The sequence below is a fragment of the Plectrocnemia conspersa genome, unplaced genomic scaffold (genome assembly GCF_051122295.1).
Source record: "Plectrocnemia conspersa isolate PC_06_02 unplaced genomic scaffold, ASM5112229v1 ptg000001l, whole genome shotgun sequence".
In the NCBI taxonomy this organism is placed as follows: Eukaryota; Metazoa; Arthropoda; class Insecta; order Trichoptera; family Polycentropodidae; genus Plectrocnemia; species Plectrocnemia conspersa.
The window spans coordinates 4,421,972-4,445,601 of NW_028277165.1; the positions used below are offsets into that span (position 1 = coordinate 4,421,972).

At 26.5% G+C, this 23,630-nt stretch overlaps 1 protein-coding gene across 3 annotated transcripts; it reads left to right on the forward strand.

Annotated features, from left to right (window-relative positions):
- The first annotated feature begins 275 nt into the window (after nucleotides 1-275).
- Nucleotides 276-23,077, forward strand: ImpE3 (Ecdysone-inducible gene E3). 3 transcript variants are annotated; one of them, XM_088187960.1, is made up of 5 exons: nucleotides 276-472; nucleotides 18,259-18,362; nucleotides 20,261-20,535; nucleotides 21,753-22,473; nucleotides 22,548-23,077. In XM_088187960.1, exons 2-5 carry the CDS (start codon nucleotides 18,288-18,290, stop codon nucleotides 22,764-22,766), a joined length of 1,290 nt encoding a protein of 429 aa, XP_088044086.1. In that variant the 5' UTR covers nucleotides 276-472; nucleotides 18,259-18,287; the 3' UTR covers nucleotides 22,767-23,077. The 3 variants fall into 3 exon arrangements, with proteins under 3 accessions (XP_088044086.1, XP_088044106.1, XP_088044097.1); XM_088187980.1 differs by having other exon boundaries at nucleotides 448-534; XM_088187971.1 differs by having other exon boundaries at nucleotides 450-508.
- The last annotated feature ends 553 nt before the right edge of the window (nucleotides 23,078-23,630 follow it).

Below are 23,630 nucleotides of genomic sequence, written 5' to 3' on the forward strand. Positions count from 1 at the left end.
GATTAAAAAAATACAGCACCGCTCCTCAATATGTATTTTGTATATATATATTATATATCTACTATAAAGTTTACACGTGTAAATCCGTTTTGGAACAAACTTGAGATTAAAAACTTGTTTGAAATGCAATACTCGTGTTTGGAAGTTTTCACAGCGTACTTCCCGTAATTTATCAAGCATGTCACGCGCTTAGGATCCGTATGTTTCGAACACAATACCTGCATTGTGTATCGGTTATAGAACATTATATATTGTATAGTCATGAGACAATGTGCAAGATTGAGCACCGTATAATATAATATGGAAAGTGTCAAAATAGTGTATGTAGACAATAGGAAGAAAGTATATAAATAAAAATTTAATATTTAGTGGAAAGTTTGAGAAGCTAAATGTGAATCGGTCCGGTTTTGTCAGGATAAGCTGTGATATCTGACTAACTCAACGGCCAGTTCAGTGGCGGACGCGCTAGCAGGTTTGTGTCTTTTGCGCGTTTGCATCTCTCGTACACGTAAATATATGGCGTTCTATAAAAATGTATACAAAGTTTTTTTGGATTGTTTGCAGAAACAATCAGCTTGTTTTTTTATTTGTATAGTGTAATAATACATTTAATTTAATTTAACAACATTTTTGAAACAAAGATAACTTGATTTGTATTAACACTTTTCCTTAAATATAATATTTTTTTTCTGTAACAAAATATAAGTTAAATTTAATTATATTAGACAATGATTAATTAATAATAAATATAAAATAATTTATATAGTATTTTTTTGTGCAAAATCCTACATTTATTTATACCATTATATTCCAAAATATTATATTATAAAATAATACGTTTATTTATAATACATTTTAAACTCAAAGTTAAATTTTAGGCTTCTTTATAATTAATTCTAAATGTATATTTACGATAAGTAAATATGTATACATATATATTCTATCAATGAAAATATCATATTTAATTATTAAATTTTTAATATATGTTTTCAAATCAAATCAAGCTTATTTTTTTTGTAAAATTGCTAAAAATATACAACCGTAATATTTTTAATTTATTGTATAAAAAAATATTTTATTTTGAGATTTTTATAGTTAGAAAAATACATATATTTATTGTTCGATTTTATCATTGGGAACCAGTATTTTTTATGTGTAGCCATTATGCATTATCTCGCTGAGATAACGTATTTTTACCACACATAATTAATTAGCTGATTTATATGAAATTACGTGTATTTTTATTTTTGTTAATTTTACATTTTATTATGTAACAGTCTGTAAACAACTGCTTACCAAATTTAATAAAAATATGTATACAAAAATTCGTTTACAAGAAATAGTAAATTTTTACTAAATATTACCAAAATTAATACTTACACCTATTTTCACACTCTTATATTACCACAATTAAAAATCTTCTAAAAGTAGTGAATATTTACTTATATCTAGACCATATTTAATCCTTAATATTTATTTCTTGCTATTCTATTAGATTATTTTCCAGAGCATACTTAATCCTTAACTGCGAGCCATATATTTATTTTTTGCTACTCTATTATAATATTTGGCATACAAAAATACAATAGTAAATATTATCTAAATTCTTCAGCCGTGAGCTAGATATTAAAAATAAAATTATACACTTTTATTTTATTTGATACCAAAAATAAAAAATTACACCAAATTTAGTCTTAAATATGAGCTTAATCTTTATTGACTTTTACTCAATTATTTACCACTTAAAATAAATGCTCACTAAATTTTAATACTATATGTAATTTTTAACTGTGAGTTAAATATTTATTTCATGCTATTCTATTATATTATTTTCCACCAAAAAACCTTTTGTTTCCCAAAAATAGTAAATGTTTACTAAATTTTAAGCTGTGAAGTAAATATCTATTTCTTGCTACTCTATTATATTATATTACAGGAAAAAACATTTTTTTCTCTCAAAAATAGTAAATATTTATCAAAACTTTAACCACATATTAATCATAAAATGAATTATATTATACAGTTATAAAAAGTTTTTGTCTGTATGTTTAATCTTTGGCTTTTTTCTCGCATCAATTTAGATGTATACGTTTTATAATAATATAAAAAACAGTATTATTATTTAAAATACAGACTTTACTAAAACAATAGTAACTGTTAAAATTTGAGCGACGCAAATTAACTTTTTCGGTCCATTATCATTTGATATCTCACAAATATGTTTGATGTTGAAATAACGTATTTTTAGAGCTTAAGATTGAGAGTTTAATTTAATAAGCATTTAAATTTATCCCATTTTTAACACAAATGATAAAATCCCTTACAACAAAATAAGTGTACATGGTAAATAACTAATTAATGCTTTAAATTTCACATACAAATAAATTTATTACAATTATTATATTTTATTCTAAATAAATATTAGGCAATTAAATTTATAAAATATATAAATCCTAATTATATATAAAGGTAAAACGCACATTAAATGTACCGCACTATATATCTTATTATAATTATTTATAAACATGCAATTAAAAAATATTTAAAAATATACTGTCAAAGCGAAAGTGCTGAAAAACATATTTATTGAATCCTTTTTACCTACGGTTCGACCTCCGATATTGGGGTGATGTTTCGATTTTATCTCTTTTTGACTCAGATCACTACATTGAATCGAAAATTTATGCACCCAAAAAAATTTAGATGTTGAAATACTAGAAAAAGATATGTTCATAAATCATGTGATAAACGTGAACTATGATTTCCTTAAGTTCTTTTTATATGTACATTAAAAGTAATTATGGAACAAAATTCAATTATACTGAGCACCTAAATATTTTAGCATAAAAATATACGTTTTTATATAAAACTTCACATCATATAAAATATTATATGTGTTCAAATAAAATATTATTATTTCATAAAGCGAATTATTTGATTATAAAATATAATTAATTAACCTATTTTCGGTATCGGGGTTGGTCGAAAATTATGCAAATTTTCGCGGCGTTGTGTGTGGCGAAAAGTCAAGGTTTAGTTACGCGTAGTTACGCAAGTCGAGATCGTGTCGTAAATCGAGATAATTGCCAATTGCGATGGTAATGTGGCCGGTTCGATTATGCTCGAAGAACAGTTACCATTTCTCGATTGACCAAGCGCAGTTAGCGCTAACCAAATCGTTAAACAAACATAACTGTAAAGTCGGCGCGAGCGGACGCTAATAGACAAAAAATAACAGTTTTGTGTTTATCTAATTTGCAATAGCCTTGCGTGTTTTTGATCATTTTTTTTTGTTTGTTAATGGTTGATCTTTACTTTTTGAACTGTTGTAAGTATATTTTTTTAAATATTTTTTGTTCCAAGAGGTAATAATTAAGATTCAATGTCAGTAAATTGTTTTCTTAATGTAATTAAACATTATTATTTCACTGTCGTTATATAACTTATAATATTCTTATTTAATACATAATTTAAGAAGTATTGTGTATTAAGATATAAATTAAATTTGATTATAGAAAAATATCAGACATAATATAATAATTATTAATTTAATTAATAATTATAGTACTATAAATATTATCGAAATTCTAATTTTTATTAAATGATAATTATGACTATGAATAGTTTGAATATATTTTACCATTGTAAACTTTTTTTTCCAAAAAAGTTTCCAGCTACACTTAAAACTATTGTTTACCTAATAGTCAATAAAGATCACAGAATTAAATTCATGAAGAATAAAACTAAAAAGCTGTAATGAAATAAATATGATTATTATAATGCTTAGGGTGTATATAGGACAAACTTATGTTTCATAAAACAATTCCACAAACCTCAGGGAAAAATATTCCATAAATCGGTAAAATAAAAGTTGATTACGGCATCGTCTAAATCTTATAAAATATAAAAAAAAACTTGTATTGCCAAATATAAGGTGAAAGATAAATTTATTTTAATATACCTTAAAGTTAACTAGACCAATGCGTTTTGCTCTTCAAAAACCAATCTAGAAACATAATTTTTTGACTTGATATTTTAGCACCTTTTATTTTTATGATAAAAGAGCAAATGTTAATGTATTTTTAGGTATAGATTAAGAATTTTAACTTTAATATTTTATAAAAAAATTTAGTTTTCCCTTAAGTATTAAAAAAGTTTAATTAGCTTCCCTTCTTTAATTGTGCTAGGAGAGCAAACCAGTGGTTTAAGTCTTTTACCAAAAACTACAATCCAAATATTTAAATACCTAATATTATTTTTATATTTTTAAAAACACTCTAAAAGCACATTTATGTAATATTTCCTAGTTTTGTGTATTTAGTATTTTTTTCATTGACTTACCATTGCATTATCTACACTTTTTCATTGCCTAAATTCCTTTTTTTGCAGCTGTTGTATATATTTGTATATTTTTAAATCAATACTAATAATGTTTTATTTGAGGTCTGGCAAAAGAATTTAATTATGGTGTTTTTTTTGGGCATGTAGCTACTGATTTAAATTTTGAAGCACTTAATGCTCTATTATTTTTAAAATACTAATAAAAGTATTTTTTTAATCATATCATGTAATTTAAGCATATATTTAACATTAACATTGTATTTTTTGATTCCCATATGTTTTTAATTTTTTTTGTGTCTAGAAGATTGGGATAAGTAATTATAATCACAGATTCTTAATCTCACGAATGAATATAGTGATGATTATTTAAAATTAAGCTAGATCATACGTATTAGATATTGAAAATTCTATACGAAAAGGTTATTTTAGATCATATAAAATATCTTGTATGTATTCAACAAAAAAATATTTTTAACTTTACAAATATATTCAATATTAGATTTAGATACTATAAGCTAGATAGACCCATATGATCCGTAATGTTTTTAAAATTCTATCGTATTTGAGAGATCGAAATTAGTGATTATTAAATAAATTAAAATTTTGATCGATTATAACAAATTTGGTTTTCTTAGATTTTCATATTCTCACAGATGAATATTCATTTTATTAATTAAAATAAAATTCAGCTATGTAACGGAATTCTGACTTTTTATTGTAGGCTGTAAAAATTGTTTAAAATTAATTAATTAATTATATAGATGTCACTTACATACAGAATTTGATTTCAGTCTGGTGTGTCACTATTTACTTAGTGGTTGTTGATATATATATATATATATATATATATATATATATATATATATATATATATATATATATATATATATATATATATATATATATATATATATATATATATATATATATATATATATATATATATATATATTTATATTATATATATATATATATATATATATATATATATATATATATATATATATATATATATATATATATATATATATATATATATATATATATATATATATATATATATATCGGGATTCATCGCGATTTTCGTAAAATATTATTTTTAGCAAAAATCGCAATGAATCAAAAATAATTATACTAGCGAAAATCTAAAATTCCATATATATATATATATATATATATATATATATATATATATATATATATATATATATATATATTTAAAAAAATATTTAAGGCTCTTATTTCCGCGTTGATCTTGTTTTTTTGAATGAGTCTCTCTATATTTCGGCGGAGATTGTCCCAGCATTCTCAGGAGTTTTCACATTTTTTTTCACATCGCGCAGGGAAGAATTTTTTATTTGCACTATTTTTATTGGTTTTAATGATAAAAACATGTAAAGTTTGAATATTATTACCCTCTGTATGTGAAAACTCCTGAGGATGCTGGGACAATCTCCGCCGAAATATAGACTCATTCAAAAAAACAAGATCAACGCAGAAATAAAGACTTGAATATTTTAAATATATATATATATATATATATATATATATATATATATATATATATATATATATATATATATATATATTATATATATATATATATATATATATATATATATATATATATATATATATATATATATATATATATATATATATATATATATATATATATCGCAATTTTGATATCGCGTAAAATATTAACAATTTACTAATTTATATATAGATCGAAGAGAGAATAATAAACTCCTATATAACATACGCTAATAAACGCAGGTTCACCCTATACTTATACATATACATAATTGATTTGCTTTATAGTGCTCTAATTCTATTATTAGACGGAAATATATTACGTACTAAGTATTTTAAAAATAGCACGTATTCTCAGAATATAATTTCTTTGCGCTCGACAGTTTTATTTGAACGTATTTTTTAATAGTAACGTGAAACTCGTCACGTAAAATTTTAGCGTCTCTCGTACGCGAATTTATATAATAGCATTTTGGCCGATAAACGTCTCGAAATACGTTGCGAATGTGAATAAGTGAAGAAATTTGAAGAATTAACATGTTATTCGAGCAACGCAGCTTTTAACCCCTTCGCCGCCGCGCTCCAAACAGTATCGCATGCGTGCGATCGTTAAAACGAGGCACAGGCTTTATCGCTGTTTTTATTGTAAAATTTTCGTTTTTACGACCAAAGCCTTTAAATATAATAATAGTATCAAAATATAATATGTAAATATTTACATTTCTATATTTAAGTGACTATTTATAAATATTTTAGTTTGGGTTAACGACGCGGCACAAGTTCAATTATGTAAATTGTTTACGCGAAATAATTATAGTTTAATAATTAGTTGGGTTTGCGAAATTAAACTGCGATTCAATTTTCTCGCTGAGAGTTGAAAGCTCTGCAGAACGACCACTCAATGAAAACTCACTTAAAGGGTAAAATGTGGAAAATTATTCTAATTGAAAATTAATACACACGACTTACTTTCAAAATGTAAAGTTATGCATTTTGAATATTTAAGATGTGGGGAATAATAAAGACCGACTCAACAAGATGTTATTCTTTTAACTTTTATAATTTTAATTAATTTATTAAAGCAAATTGATTTTAAAATCAGATTTGGCAAACTGCTTAAATTTATTGCAATGTGCTTTAATTCTAAATATATTTTTAAAATTCGTGCTTATTTATAATAAAAATCAGAAGCATCATAAATTTTTTTCCTTTATTACTTATGTTATATTTTATATAATATAATAATTTGGTTATGTAACACTTCTTGTCTATATTTTAATTTAAATTTTTTTTTTCTATAATACATAGATATAGCACGTTTAAAATACATTCGAATCTGTATAAAATTCCAATAATGGATAAAAAAATACCATGTTTTTTTAAAACCATTATTTTTATATTTTTCTTTTTAATATGAAATACAATTTGCTTTGTTCCTGGGCGGAACAAAATGCTAAAACGATTCTGTATGCACATAAACATTCGTTTTCATATGTACATACACAGGCATGATTAAAAATAATTACGTTTTCTCTCAGTGTTGAAATTCGCGGTTAGCGATTTCGTTTAACCGTCCCGTCCCTTATAACGATCGCGTTGCGAAATTCGTTCACAATGGACGAATTTATCGAAACATTTCGTTGCGAAAAATTTCACGTGATTCTCTCTCTCTCTTTTCGTAAAGATCGTCGAGTGAGATTAACCGCAGATCTTTATTCAAATCATACATTTTTTTTTTCGCTTTAAGTAATCGCGCACGCGATGCTTATCAAAATTTGCTCTAGTTCGCAATTCGTATTTCGTAACTTCGACGCGAATAGCAATTAATTCTCCAAAGAGATAAGCGATCGCTTGATTTTTTCATTTCCTAAAATGCGTTTTTGTGCAATACAAAACAATCAACATACATTAAATAAACTTTATTGAAATGGAACTACGAGTATACCGCTCTAACTTTACACTCGTTAACTTTTATGTTACTTTAGTGTATTTTTAACTCGACAAAGATACGATAAAATTAAATTGGTTCTGTCAGTTACTGTTAGCTTATTTATATATTTTTTAAATATATACAAATAGTAAATAAGTACTAATACCATGAATTATAATCTTTATTTTATTAAAGCTTTAATTTTAGGCATAGTTTTTTTAATATTGTGGAAACATGAACGATTATTAATAAGCAGGTCACGATAGTTAGCTTTGTATATTTATAACACAAAGAAAATATTTTTTATTAATAAAAATGTAAATAGCTATCAAAGTGATTTATTGGGGCAAATTTTACAAGAATATTTAACTCAAGGACCTATTTTTTTTCAGTGATTTATCTTAAGCTTTAGGTTTGCAAATTAAAGATTTTATCTAAAACAAAAACGTGCGCAAATTCATTTTATTTTTTATTTTAACTTACTTTTAATTAATTATAAAATATGTAGCATCAAGATACATTTAATTTGTTACTGGATATATTATGCCAATTTGTAAGAGCGGAGCTTATCATAGTTTATTGACCTTAAATATCTTCATAGTTTAATTAAAGGATCAAAGCCCATATATATATATAATAAAATATACCATAAAATAGAATAGAACAAGATAACTGCATTTCTGAAGTTATCTTGTACTGATTACTACTATCAATTATTATAGAAAACTTTTTTTCATGACTCTTTAGAATAATTAGGTAAGTCACTTAACATAATTATTATTAAACTAATAAATATAAAAACAATATTTAAGGATATTTTAGAATTCAAATAGTTAGCAAAATCCAATGTGTCAATATAAAAATTTAAACACTCGTAACTCAGTAGGTTTAAATTTTAACGAAAAGATCGCCTTACACGAAATGTTTAGAAGCCTAAACTACATCCAAATAAAATATAAAAAAAAATAGTTTTTTGCTTCAAAACAAGCGATGTATAAGTTCGATCGGACCCCCATACGAGCCATTTTGAGACTTTCAGAAGAGTTAACGCTCTTAACTGCTTGTTTTTAAAGATTACAAATTAAATTTTTAGTACAACAAAGTATCATAAGTTAGCAAAATGAAATTCTACTGAAAAATGTGGTATGGAAAAAGTGTTTAGAAGCTTAATTTGCATTTAAAAACAATTTTTAATTATTTTTTTTTAATAAAAAACGAGTATTAAGGTATATTGACCGGGCCCCCGAACGAGCTTTTGTGCGACTTGGCATATATTTAACACTCGTATTTGGTTCCTTTTAAAGATATAGACTTGAATTTTTGATACGAAATAAGTTTTTTTCAATCTGGTAACTGGTTAAAATAATATAAGTTATTGCATACTGATTTGGCTGTAGTTTTTAAATTGCATACAGATTTTTGTCAATCATAAAAATAATGCATATTTATTATTTAAATATTTGTAATCATCATAATCTTATCTTGAAGTCTTTGTAAAAAAAGTATAATATCAATTTTATCTTTAATACATTTATAATACATTTTTATTCTCAGGAATAAAAATGTATTATAAAATTTAATACATTTTTATTTTCTGGAATAAAAATGTATTATAGCTGATTTTTTTGTAATTATCAAATAGACATTCTATGTAACATACAAGCAATACAGAGTCAGATAGTAAAATATACAGTTCTAAGTTTATATTTTTTCTTTTTCTGAAGAGCACTTGAATCACTTAAAAATATATCAAAATTTATTATTCTAGATAATTGATAGTGATACTTCGCAATGAAAAAATTGTAATTACTTTCGCACAGAATCCTTTTCGAATCCTTTTCTCATGAACGTACTTCAGGTTTGTCATTCGTTTTAATCATGAAATTTTGCCACAATAAATTTAGAATATTAATTTTTAGCATATGATCTAAAAATTTAAAAAGTATTTTCACAGATGCATATTCTATGTATTTGTATAGAAAGCTGGATCTCTGGCACATTGCCAATTATCACATTACTACATTTTCCAGATCTTCCTGCTGGATGGAATTCCCTGATAGTTTAGGTGCACTTATTTTAAATATAAATTCCTTAATCAAGGACTTAGCCATTTGAACGCGGAAATCGACTAAAGTCGCCCAGTTGATTTTTTTTATCTCTTTATGCAAAAATCAGTAAAAAAAATGCTTTTCAAGAAAAAAAGTTTTTTTGTGAATAAACATAAAATATAATTTAAAAAAAAAAATCAGAACATTTAATTTTTTTTTTTACACAGTATCAAGGTGAAATTTGCATTTTTCAAAAAAAAAAAAAAAAAGCAATTAAATATTATTTTTGATTAACGCGTCCAAAGGGTTAAAATACAGATGAAGTACAGATCGTGTCCATATTTGCATCCTAGTTACTTTTTACTGGAAGCATTGCATTCTCATCGTAACATGTACTTAATTTTTTTTAAGGGCTGTGTCGGCAATCCACCGATTTTTAGCTGCGGGCAATAGATTGCCATAGAGAGCTGCGATTGCGTCCCTTAATCTGCAACGTTATGATCAGATTGTTTGCGCTCGAAAACTCTCTTCTTACACAATGTGTTGGTTTGATTTTGTAGCGAACACTTTTCGTAGTAGTACAGAAACAATACATCATCGTTATAATTTTCCTTATTTTTTCTGTGTGCCATCAAAATAAGTAAAAATTTATGCTAGTAGTCAAACCTTTTGATTGAATTATAGATACTAAATTGTCTATACCACTGTTTTAACTAATACCTTTTACTATATTTGCGTGATACTATATTCGTTATTCGTATTTTTACGACAAAGCGATTATTCTCGTTAGCATATGTGTCATTTAAGCATGTATAACGTGGCGATAAAAAATTATGTCATCGTGAGTCAATGTGTGTTGTAAACGCAACACACGTAAAACAATGTGAGAAGAAATGGGTGTGTTCAAAACAATAAGAGACGAACACTCGAGAGCAATTTGCCCTCGGCCCGTTAAATACCAAAGGCCGTAAAAAGTCTCTCTCTTTTGTGTGTAATGTTTCGTGCCCACGCTAAAATAGCGCCCGGGGCGCACTGGCAAAAGCGCGGCCCTGCACGAAGAGTGTCGTGTAATTCGATCTAATTCAATTATGCTTTGAATTTAATATTACGATTGCCTTTTTCGGTTATTTGAGCGCGCTCGGAAAAGTTAATACGTTGCCAGTTTTATGGTTAACATTGAAAATGAAAATGTTAAAAATAATACAATTAAATTATGAAGAATGGTTTATAAATAAACATATTTAATTTGCCACACAAAAAACTTGTTTTATTACATATAATATTACTTGTAGTTAATAAATATATATATAATATGATTATTATGTTTTTAAATTTAATAAATAAAAAAAGAGTATAATGTATTGTCTAGCTGAAGCGCGTCTTTTCCTAACAAAGTGTAGTTTTATTTTGCAGATCATAGATAATTAACGTCTTGAGACGGATGTGCTATTTTAAAATATTAATGAAACTAATTATGCAGATAGTTGAATGCGTCACTTTTCTTCAATCTAAAACAGATATACTTTTGAATTGATCAGCTCATTTTGTTCATATTAGATGCATTTATTTGACCAATAACGTTTTATTGACATGTATACGATTGCATACACCTACTTTATTGAGCCACATATATAGGGTTTTATACATGTATCCAAAGTATCACTCGATTTTATTGCACCTATATAAAAATATATATATTACCTTATTGTACCTTTATAAAAAAATATATCATATATATTAACCATAAAAAATTACTTAATAAATAATCAAAATGCCATGAGGTTAGTTATTTATTTATGCTTATATTTGTGCTTAAGATTAATTTCGAAACATAAAGAAAAATCTTTATATACATAATAAAATTTATATTAATATTTTAATCAAATAATGATTTTTGTATGATTTTATTAAATGTATTGATAATTAACCTTAAAAAATTAAATTAAATATTTTTTTATTTTTTAGAATAAGTTATTATTTTAATAAAATTTATTGTTGACAGATAGTTTATTTTAATTAAAGTTAAATATTGTTTATTTTTACTATTTATATTACGTTTATTAATAAATAACAAAAAAAATATATAAAAGTCAGAAGTAGTACTAGAAAAAGGAGTAAATATTATTATTGATTCATAAAAATCCTAAAAAAGAATGAATATTTATAATTGGGAAATCTCGTATTCATTGCCTAAAAATAGCATCTTTGCATAATAGTAGACGTGTGAAAATCTGACGTTAATATTTGGTCATCTTAATAAAAATTCATTCATATCTTACAATATCAGGTTTTCTATTTATATGAATTATAAATACGATATAATAATTTAATTTGATCAATCTTTGTTGTATTTATTTTACATAAACATCTTATTGATAAATTTCAGAATTATACATAGGTATCAGTTACTATCTGACATACTCAAACGTAATATTTAACACAACCTAATGTATTCACTAAAAATTTCCAGAACATCAACAATCCGCTTTCATTGTTTCCGTATTAAGTATTATGTAATGAAACGTTTCTACCGAAATTTCACATTTATATGATTTTATCTTGTTATGTCAAAAATTCCCACATGACACAACAAATTTACAAGCAAGGTAAACACACACAATTTGGGTAATTAAACTGACGATAAAACCGGCATGTATTTGAAATTGGTTTTCATCATACAAATGTATGTATAATATATGTACATATATATATACAAGTACATAAATATCAGATAAATTCAAGCAATTGTACATTAGTATTCATTGAAATTGTGTGGTCTGTCTAATTGTTACGAAAAGAAATTCTCTTAAAACAATTGTATTATTTTAGGTGATAATCTTATTTAGTAAATGATTAATAATAAAATAAAAATGTTTGCAATATATAATTAAAAAAATATTTATTGTAAATATAGAAATTTATTTTATAAGCAATAATTTATAAAATCGTTTATTTATAGTACAACTTTTTTACTATCTATACAGTATGTATTATATATGATACATACATCTTTCATTACATTAAATATAAAAATATATTTTCTCGTAAATTTTTTTATGGAAGGCACTGTTTGTGTGATTTTTTTATATGGTAATAAATTTACTTTGCCATATTTGGTCATAACAGGCATTATAATATGCATGAAAAGCTTCGTGCTTAACGACTAAATTGCAAGCGTTAAAATTTTGATTAAAAAGATTTGTTAGAACGTGAGCGAGACTTTCGTGTCGCTTAACCTCTATGCGAAATTATCGCTTTAAAATATGAAACATGATGAACAATTTATGACTGCTCAGCAAAAATAAATTACTGGTACTATATCATTATAAAATTAATAAGCTCAACATTTTGAAGGTACCCATCATATAAAATCAATGATATTTATTTTCGATCACAATCAAATTGTTTGAAACAACTCAGGATCGACAATAGCGCATTTTGATATTAGGTCATTAAATATGAAATGTCTCATTTCGAATATTATATTTCGAACAAAGTATTTATTTATAACCTAAACTATCAACACAATTTCTCCTTCTTAACGGTAGGTTATTTGTGTCAGCGGCCAAGAAGCATTAAATCGCGAAAGCGTTTTCCACAGCTTATTGAGAATTTAATAGTTTTTCTTGCAAAAAGTGTTCTTATGACTAAAAGATGTGGTATTAAATTGATGTTGCAATTTCTGATATAAACAGTGAGAGAAATAGTTTCTAGTAGAAAAATATAGTTTTAAATACTAGTAACTAAATCGCAAGCATTTTATTAAATTGGTAGCAGTTTTATAAAGATCATCTCAAAGAAACTATTGGATTTTTTGGAGTTTACTATATGTTTTAAAGCTTAATTTTTATCTAAGGATTATGCCGAATGTTTGTGATTATCAATAATAATCTATTTTTATCACATAAAGCAATACGATGTAGAAATGGTTCAAATTTATGCCGTGATATCAAATAAAGGAAGCTTATATACGATTTCTCTTCTATCCAGATTTTTTACCTTCTCAATTAAATTTGAATCGTTTAATAATATTAGAATAGTAACGTTACATTTTGTTGTTAATTTATGCGTAGATTAAACGTGAAAATGTAGATAGCAGTTAGTAATGGCCAGTTTTGAGAGTTTGCCGAGTAGTCATCCATGATTCGATTGGTGATTGGCGTGATTTTTTTATTAAACGTTTATATTAATACGTTTATATATTTTAAACATATAATATACAATGCACGTTTGTAGTTTATAACCATTATTGTGTTGACAATTTTGATATTAGTTATAATAAATATAATAAAAAATATATATAAAATAAAACGTTGATGATTACAATGTTATGTGAAAAAAAATCCCTATATATTTAAAATGTAAGAAATAAACATTGAAATAAGTGCTAATTTAAGTGCATTTAACTGAATATCTGAAAGTATTGATATAAGTTTTTAAGTTATAACGCAATATTTGCTTTGACATTTTGTGTTTATATTTTAATTAACGTTTGTTTTTATTGTAATCTCTGATACACAAAATTGTGGAGTATTGAGGTTACGCAAAACATTTTTATAATTTTTTTATTATGAAAATGACAATGTTCTGTGATTGTTTGCATTTAAAGGCTGGTGTGAAGTTTTTTCATGATTATTATAAATAATAATATAGCCTTATTTTGAATGACTTGAAATTTAGAAAAAAAAATATATTAAAAATGTTACTCCTTACCTAGCAAACATATGTTAAAATGCGTCTGATTAATTATTTTTGTGGTAAGCGTGCCAAGTTACAAAATGTGCTTATTAAATTTTTGAAGTCTAGATCTTAGCCTAGGTATTAAACGTTAGATTTTCAATTCAAGATTCTGCCTTTTCGTATATACTTGACTGGTTGATTTCAATTTTACACTTTTTGATTGCCGTGATTAGGGATTTCAATCCCGGGCCAAAATTTTGATCCCGGGATTTCGGTATTGCAATTAGTCGATCCCGGGATCCCGGGACCAGTCCCGGGATAATTTTCATGTTATTTTATCGATAAAAATAATTTAAAATGAATAATACAATATATTTTTACATCTGTTTTTTATAACGTACAATGTATAAGGGTACGTATAATTTTAGTCTTGGACTTAAAATAAAAAATAATATAATAAAAATAAATAAGGGAAGGTCTTATATATTTATTTGAGAAGAAAAAAATGAACTTTTGACAATGTATGTACATACCTATGTACATTCATAGACAATTAATTGAAAACATTATTTTGAATAAAACTCACGAAGTAACATCAAAGCATCAAGTGTTTTATCATTTAGACTTGATCTGATTTTGGTTCCTAAGCAGCCTGCTGCTGAAAAAGCACGTTTAGACTCACAGCCTCAAAGATTCACAGATGACACGTGCAACTCGCGCAAGTTTGTACACGAAATATAACGATGTTGTCAATGATAATTCGATTGTGCTTGATAAATCAACCAATCCGAAAAATTATGTTTTATAATCCCGGGACTCATCGGGTATTGAAAATCGTTCGGGATCCCGGGATCCCGGGATTCGGGATCCCGGGATTGGAATCCCTAGCCGTGATTGATGATTTAACCGACTGTCTGACTAAAAAAATATAGATACATATATGAAAAAATGCTAATTAAAATCAATTCGCTTCAGGATCTAGCTTCATCACTAGCTCTTATGTATAAGTTGATATTTTATATTAAAACGATGAGCCTCTCCTTGGACATTTATCCGATAATTACAAAAGATAGTTTAAGTTATGTTGATTCAATGTATGGCTATTAGTGTTTTTTTTTTTTTGACAAGTTTCAAGAGTTAAAGGAGCTGTTGTAGTTTAATAGCTTTTTTGCTAAGCACACACGCACAGATATGTCCGACAAACACCAGAACAGATCCGTCCGAGCTTCCCCACAAACGCAAACTGTCTCATTCAAAAGAACAAAAATTTGCTATAATATGTGGTGGTTTTATTTGCTTAGAATAAATTTCTTAATAATGCACAAAAAAAAAGCGCACACACGTGCAAACGTGGTACTTGAATCTGTTTGTCCCTCTCCAATCCGTTTGTTTTGAACACGGACAGCGGATAGACAAATCTGTCTTTTCTCACCACACACGATCGGATTTGTCCGCCAGACACCGCGGCGGACAGATTCGTCGGATGTGTCCGCGCGTGTATGGCCATTTATTGATGATAATTTCTGGCTTTTAAAAGTTCGTGTGGCTCTTGTACATTTCTGGGGTTTTCTGCTAAACTTTATTGTTCTATTACAAAAACCATTATTGCCTGATGATTTTAAATGGTATTTTTAAAACCCTTACGACATATTTATGGGCTGTGACAGGATAATGTCCACAGAATCAGTGTTCTTGAAAATTGCAAGAGCTTTTAACTATTATTGTTATTTTATAAAACTATATTTAATAAACTTAAATTTAGATTTTTATCTGCTGATGTTAAATATTTGTTTATTTTTCCAATTTACGAGCTTTTCGCAAACGCAAAGAATTAAACGATTTAGACTAAGAAGCAAACCAAAAAAGTTAGTCATGTTTTAATGAAGAGGAAGGACTGGTGATGACCAATAAAATATAAGCTAAAACTTTAGACTATTAACTTTAATTGAAATAGTTCTAATTTCTATCGTATCTGTGAGATCAAGTCCGATTGACCATCACAGATTAGATTTACCTAGATTTTTCTTTTTTTACGGATGAATTCTTTAATAGTGAGCTACTTTAGGTCATAAAGAACATCTTACATGTATTAAAAATTTTAAACAGCAAAAAAATCATTTAAATATTATTTTTTCCTGGAAGTTAATTTAAGAGTATTAAATACATAGATAAATAATTCGCATTCTCAAACAACTTTTATTATTATAGTTCATAAGCTTGTAACAGAATTCCGCTACAGTATACACTTGATTTATTTTAAAGCACATGAGTAGTTTAATATATTTTATGATCAACATAAAATGAAATTCACACATCGTATTATATTTTCATATTCATATCTCACACGAGTGAGATATAAATACGAGCAAAAATAAATGATCAATAAAAACATTTCACAAAACCATTACATAATACCTACAAATAGTAAAAAAAAATGAGTTGGTTATTGATAACGGATGGCCTTCCATTATTTTATCATGAACGTGACTTCGACATTGTTTGAATTCACCACACAATTTTGTTACATTTTGCTTATTAAAGTTCACTTTGGCAGAAATTCTTTTTTTTACTCATAATAAAACATATCACTGAATGCTTGTTAAACCATAGCACGTCGCGCGTACCCTAGCGGAAACGAAATGTTGGTAACTAATTTGAAAAACGTTTTTAATTATGAAATTACATCTATAAATTGCCTTCTTAGCATGAATCATTTTAAGCATAAGAAAAGTATCACAAATTAAACCCTGTTTCGTAAGAATACATTGAAAAAACGTCCATTGTTTTATTTTTTATTTGGCCTTAACTGAGTGATTTATGACCATGATTCATCGGCTTTTATATTTCGCGCGAGCTTGCGAAACAAAAGCTCAGTTGAGATTTAATGAAGATTTAATAAAATGTAATCATAATAGCCAAGTTTCGTGCTCTGTTTGGGTCAATTTATTTTTTGGTGTTATTGCCCTCCGGCCTTATGACGTCACGAAAATATTAAATTATTTAAATTAAAAATAGTAACAGTTTTTATATTTTTGAGTATTTTATATATTTAGAATTTAAATAGTTGCAAATACTATTTTTTAATATTTTTAAAAGCTCACGCAGCTCTCGCTGCGTGGACAGTTTCATTTTATGTTGAAAAATTATGTAATATATTATATAAATAATTTTATGGCATATGAAAATATTTTGACTCACATTTACATATTTTTTTTTTTATTTTTGTCTTATTTTTATTTCTTTTGAGTTTTGAAAGTTTCAATAATGTCTTGTTTTTTTTCTTTATTTACAAAATTTAAATTAAACATTAAATTTAAATAAATAATAATAAAAATGCAATTTAATCTTGATTATAATGAGTATTTAGTAAAATAATAATAATTCCTTTTTATAAAAATATAACATTCCCTCTCAAACGCTTAAAAGCAATAATGAATATTTTAATGTCATTTAGACTTGCAGAGAGAAAATGGATAATGGATATTACTTTTTAAATCAAGGTTTAGATGTCTCTAACATGTGTTAAATTATACGTGTTCATTACACGCGTAACTTTCAAAGAATATTTAAAATTAAAATGAAAGTGTGAATACAATATTTTATCTACATTTATCACAAAGTAAAGTTTGTTGTCTATTTTTGTGACTTGGATAAATTAATATGTAAAATATGACTTTTTCATCACAAATCAATTAAAAATATGTTTTTTAATTTTATTTTCAGATTTAATAACACGGCGAGATTGCATCAAAATGAAGATTAAAATGGCACCTGGCAATATTTCATGTTTTTTTGTTCTCGTTTTGTCGGCGCTGATTGCAGACGAGGTAAATTAATTAAAACGAATAAATTTCATCAAATTTTCATACATACATATGCAATCGAAGTATACATAGCAATGTTTTTATACTTATATTTTATTTTTGATGTTATACAATTAGGCGACACGTTGCCAAGCAAATTTTCGATATACGTATGTACGTAGAAATATTATTGTGGAGTAAAGATTACGAATGACTTTTGATTTAAATTAGTTTTTACACCTAAAAGTAAAAATAAAGCTACTCTTACTGTCTGTGACAAGTTCATGCATATTTTTGCTTTGAATTAAAAATGACCATTTTGTATATTTATCTTGTAAGTTAAAAAATCAGTAATTATATTTAAACATAAACATATTTTATTTTTTATACATAAACTCTTGATTCATTACATTTTTAATTATAAAATAATTAAACCATGTTTTTAGTTATAAATGATTATATAATCTGGACAAAGATGTTTCTAATTATGTATATATTGAATCATTTGTATTATAAATACTATTATACTCAACAATCAGTATTAAAGTTCATAATATTATTTATGTTCTATGATGTAAATAAGTAAAATTATAAGAAAGATTTTCAAGGGATGGAAAATTTAAATGAACTAGAATGAAACGATTATAATCGATTATATTTACAAACTAGCTTTGCCATCGCCTCTTCAAAGTGAACAAAGCAGTACCATATAATAAAAATCTAGAGTTAAATAAATGGGCTTACACATAAACTTCAAGCTCAAATTCACTTTAAAAGGCTTGCTGCCATTGCGACCCTTAGACTGATATTCGATAAAAAGAGCACACTTAATAGCATGATCATGAATAAAATTTTAATACACAAACAGACGCATTTTAACATACGCTTGCTAGGTGCGGAGTAACATCTGTAATACTATTTTTATATATTATATATATTTCTTAGAAATATCAAACATCAAAAATATGTTATTTTTATACCATAAATTACTATAAAATATTTCACTAATCAACCAAACTGTATCCGGAGACTGCGATAAAAACAGCCTTAAATTTAAAAATAATCACAAAATTACAAAGCACATATTGCTTTAGAGGCATCAATTGTTTAATATCTACAGCTAAATTTACTAAAAATAAATTAGAATAGATTAGTATAATTTATATATTAATGATGTAATTTATAATTATTTATATAATTCACACAGATTGAAAAATATATTACGTTTGCTGAGAGAAAGAATGTTAACACTAAAAAGTACAATAACATCTTGAATCGTGTTCTCTCTCTCTTCCTAGTAGTGTTAGGCGAAAAACTCATTTACCACGGTAATGTTTGTACATTACTCATTCGGGTTGAGAGTATGGGGATAATAACGTAGTACCTACGTACGTGGGGTGCAATTCTACTCCAGCAGAATATGGGTTAACCTTTTCCGGTAGCTTAATTTTCTCAATTGAGACTTGACTGCAAGACTATTTTTTTTCTACGGAATTGTTTTTGGTACATATTGTAAATAATATATAATATTAAATTCATTAAAAACTATTTACATGTAAGCTGTTCAGAAAGTTTTGAAACTCTTATTTGAAAGGCTTTATTGCGAGCGCAACTTTTTTCATTCATAAGTTTTGAATGTGCCCTTTTCTCATTAATAAAAAAATAAAAATATACTACAATTGAAAAATCAAGTGGTTATCTATTCATTTATGTAGATTAGAACTATAATATATTTTTTTAACCAGCCTATATATTTTTATAATACCTAAAAGGGTTGAATGTTTATCGCAAACGTTCTTTATACTCGCTCTGAATTTTTACATTAAACGCATTCCTTGGATATGAATATGAATATGAGTATGAGTTGAATTCCTAGCATTCTTTTAAATTTAATCAATATTATTAATTGTCTTTTTTTATAGGTTTTTTGTCAAAAAACAGTGGCTCTCTCTGCAAAACGACCCAAAGGCAGAGTATCGCTTTTGAACTCATATATGCCGGCTGCTATGCAAGTTTTAGCACATTTAACGAACCAGATGCAGTACGATGTCAAACCTTCCAACACTAAACCTCCTGCTGCAGTCACAACCACAATTAAGACAACAACTACTGCGGAAACTACAACCACTACGGAGGCGACTGTGAGTTCGACCGCTGCTGAGTCAACTGCAAGTGTGGCTGGCGATGAAATGCAATCGTAATATATGTTTGACATATTTAAATATGATGTATTCTAGATACTTTGGACACTTACCATCGACAGTAATCGATCGTTTTTTTTATTATTTATTACGATTACTACTATATAACTCATTTATAAATTTTGTAGTGAAGATATTTCCAGAGAGATAGATATATAAAAATGAATGGTATCTAGTGTTTCTATACAATTTATAATCTGTAGCTGTGTTTTTTTTAATAATAGCGCATTTTTATAAATAAAAATTCGAGTATCGCTGCCGGGGCTCGAACCCGCAACCTCAGAGTTACTAGTCTTAGACGTTACGAACTACGCTATTCCGTCCTAAGTGTATTCTGAAATACATTCCTAGAGTAATTATAATTATAATATTAAGATTAGGTTTTCATAGATTTTTTAAAATCACTGATGAATATCTTAATTTAAATCGTTGTCATGAACAGTGATATTTATTGATTAATAAAACATAAAAAATATATACCACTACTAATTTAGTAGTTGTTGATTGTGTTAGCACTGTTGTAGCACATTTACAATTAATTAATACATAGTGCTGTTATCCAACCCTATATTATATGACAATATGATCTTCTCCGACGCTTTTATTATACAGATACATTAATTTTATTAAGCACATGGTTAGACATATAATATAGTTTATTTAAGCATAAGACCCTATAAAAAATGTAAGCCATTTCCTCACTGTTTAAGATCATATAAACGGTTTGCAAATGTATATATCTCTGCACACGCCTTTTATATGTTTTGAAGGGAATCGTGCTTTTAGTTATTAATTTCGATTTATTTTAACATATTTTGGATTGTGATAAACTCATATAATCCTTGTGAATCCAATTTAATTATAATCAAGTTTTAATCTTTACTTCAATTGTAATTTTTAAGCAATTATGAAAGGCTTAAAATTATTTTTATAAAGATTAAAACCGCGAATGAGAACACACAAGTTATAATAATATTTTTTAATCATGCATTGAAAATAAAAATATTTTGGTTCGAATAGATATATTTGTAAATATTTTTAATTTAAAAACATTATGTCTGTCATCTGAGAGACGCTTAATGCTGCATTGTACCCTTTTTCTTGGTAGTATTTTTCAATTTGTCGCCGTCGGTTGATCCGTCGCAATTTTCTCATTTAAATACAAAGCGAAATCAGTGCTTATATAAAAAATATTCAACTCATTGTTTTGCAGAACAACCACCAGACTGGAGCAAACGACCCAAACGCACAGACCTGCCATATTTGCTCCGATACCACCAGCGAAGCCTCAAAATATCAACGGACATCCTTTGAAGACCGCAATAGACGAAGAAGATGTAGTTCCTCCGATAATCGAAGATGATGCTTCATATGGAGGTGCTCTTTTGATTCCATACGAAACGAGCATTCCTGTGATAAATCCTCAGAATCCAATCCCAGCTATTGAGAACTTCCCTGTTCTGTATCAAGCGAATCCTTACGTATATGTAAGAAGTCCACATACTCCAGATACTCTATTTCTACCGACTGATTACCAACCGGAGCAATTTGATCCGATAGCTAGAAGTGGAGACGACGAAGAAGATAAATATCCTGATATATCTAGTTTGCCTGTAGAGAACGAGAATAATTTCAAATACAATCCTTTAGAGATTGAGCCGGATGAATTATCAGAGGAAAATCTGCAATATTTAAGCAATGATGTTCGAAATATTTTGAGGATGGAGCGCGATTTTAAAGTAGAAAAATGGACTGATGCTTCAGCTTTTCAAACTGTTGAAGAATTATTCGATGATATCAATGGAGAACAATCTGCCGGAGATTCGAATCTTAGATTGACCAAAGCATCTCCGAGCCAATCAATGATTCAGATGCTTTTATTGTATGACCTTTTCAGCAGAGACGCGAAGAAGCAAAAGTTGAATAATTATCATGTATGCAAATGTCTTATTATATAACTATATAACGTGATTCTTAAAACTGGATTTTAATTTTATGTATTTTATAGGGTTATTCCGAGGATATGATAAATGATTTGATCGAGACATCAAAGGGCACCGCTGGAGACCAGTTGAAGACGATACTCGAAAGGATGCTGGCTAAAGGAGACTGCACCTACGACTTTGCCAACAACCGAGCCAAGGAGATGGTCAAGGAACTGGAAAAACCAGATAGTAGGATTTCGAACGAGATCAGATACTTAGAGCCGCTTAGATATACAGAATAAAGCGAGTGCCTGAGCGTCGGAGTTTAAAAGGAGTTTGACCTTTCTTTTAACCCTTGCATATATTCGCAAATATATGGACGTTAGTTAGTACAATTATATTTAAGTGATTGTAAATATTATTTTAATAAATGCATTTATGTGTAAGTATAAAACATTTTTTATATGCGATCAAAGTTTTTATTTTTTCATGTATTTTAAGTGGATGGTCTTTATAAATGTAGCTCAACTTACATTACTAATATTGGATTAATTTTCAATGGTGAATCTATAATGTAAGATGGATCATATAAGGTAATAATAAACATTACAAATTTTATATTTTTTTAATAGAAAATAAATTTTATTCTTATGTATCAATAAAATTTAGAATATTTGAAAAATAAAAATGTGTTTCATTATTAAAAATAAACATTATGTATATTTTAGATAATATTGATAAGCTCTTAACCGTTCTATGTTATTATTTATAAATAATATAAATGGGTGTAAAAATAAAGAAATCATGTATACATGTTAAATACACATAATCATAAAGTCTTCAAAAGGAACAAATTTTAGCCTGTGAAATCTATCATCATCATAATATTTTTACATATATGTATAATATATTAACAATGATCTTCTAAATACATTTAGAGAATTAATAATAAGTTTCGTGGCTAACTTCATAGCACTTAATTATATTTTATTTAAATATATTATTCACTGAATAAGAGGTTTATTTAAAAGTAAACCTTTTATAATTTATATTGGTTTTTGAAACATAAAATATTATCAATTTTAATTAAATTAACTTTTTAACGATGAAAATAATTAATTGATGCTTTAACAAGATATTATATTAAGGACAAAGCTCGTTCTATT

Bases quoted from the DNA above. Each gene is read 5' to 3' on its own strand.
- ImpE3 (XM_088187960.1), top strand. From the start codon at position 18,288: ATGAAGATTAAAATGGCACCTGGCAATATTTCATGTTTTTTTGTTCTC. The intron at 18,363-20,260 runs GTAAATTAATTA...CTTTTTTTATAG, and splicing joins CGGCGCTGATTGCAGACGAG to GTTTTTTGTCAAAAAACAGT. The intron at 22,474-22,547 runs GTATGCAAATGT...TGTATTTTATAG, and splicing joins AAAAGTTGAATAATTATCAT to GGTTATTCCGAGGATATGAT.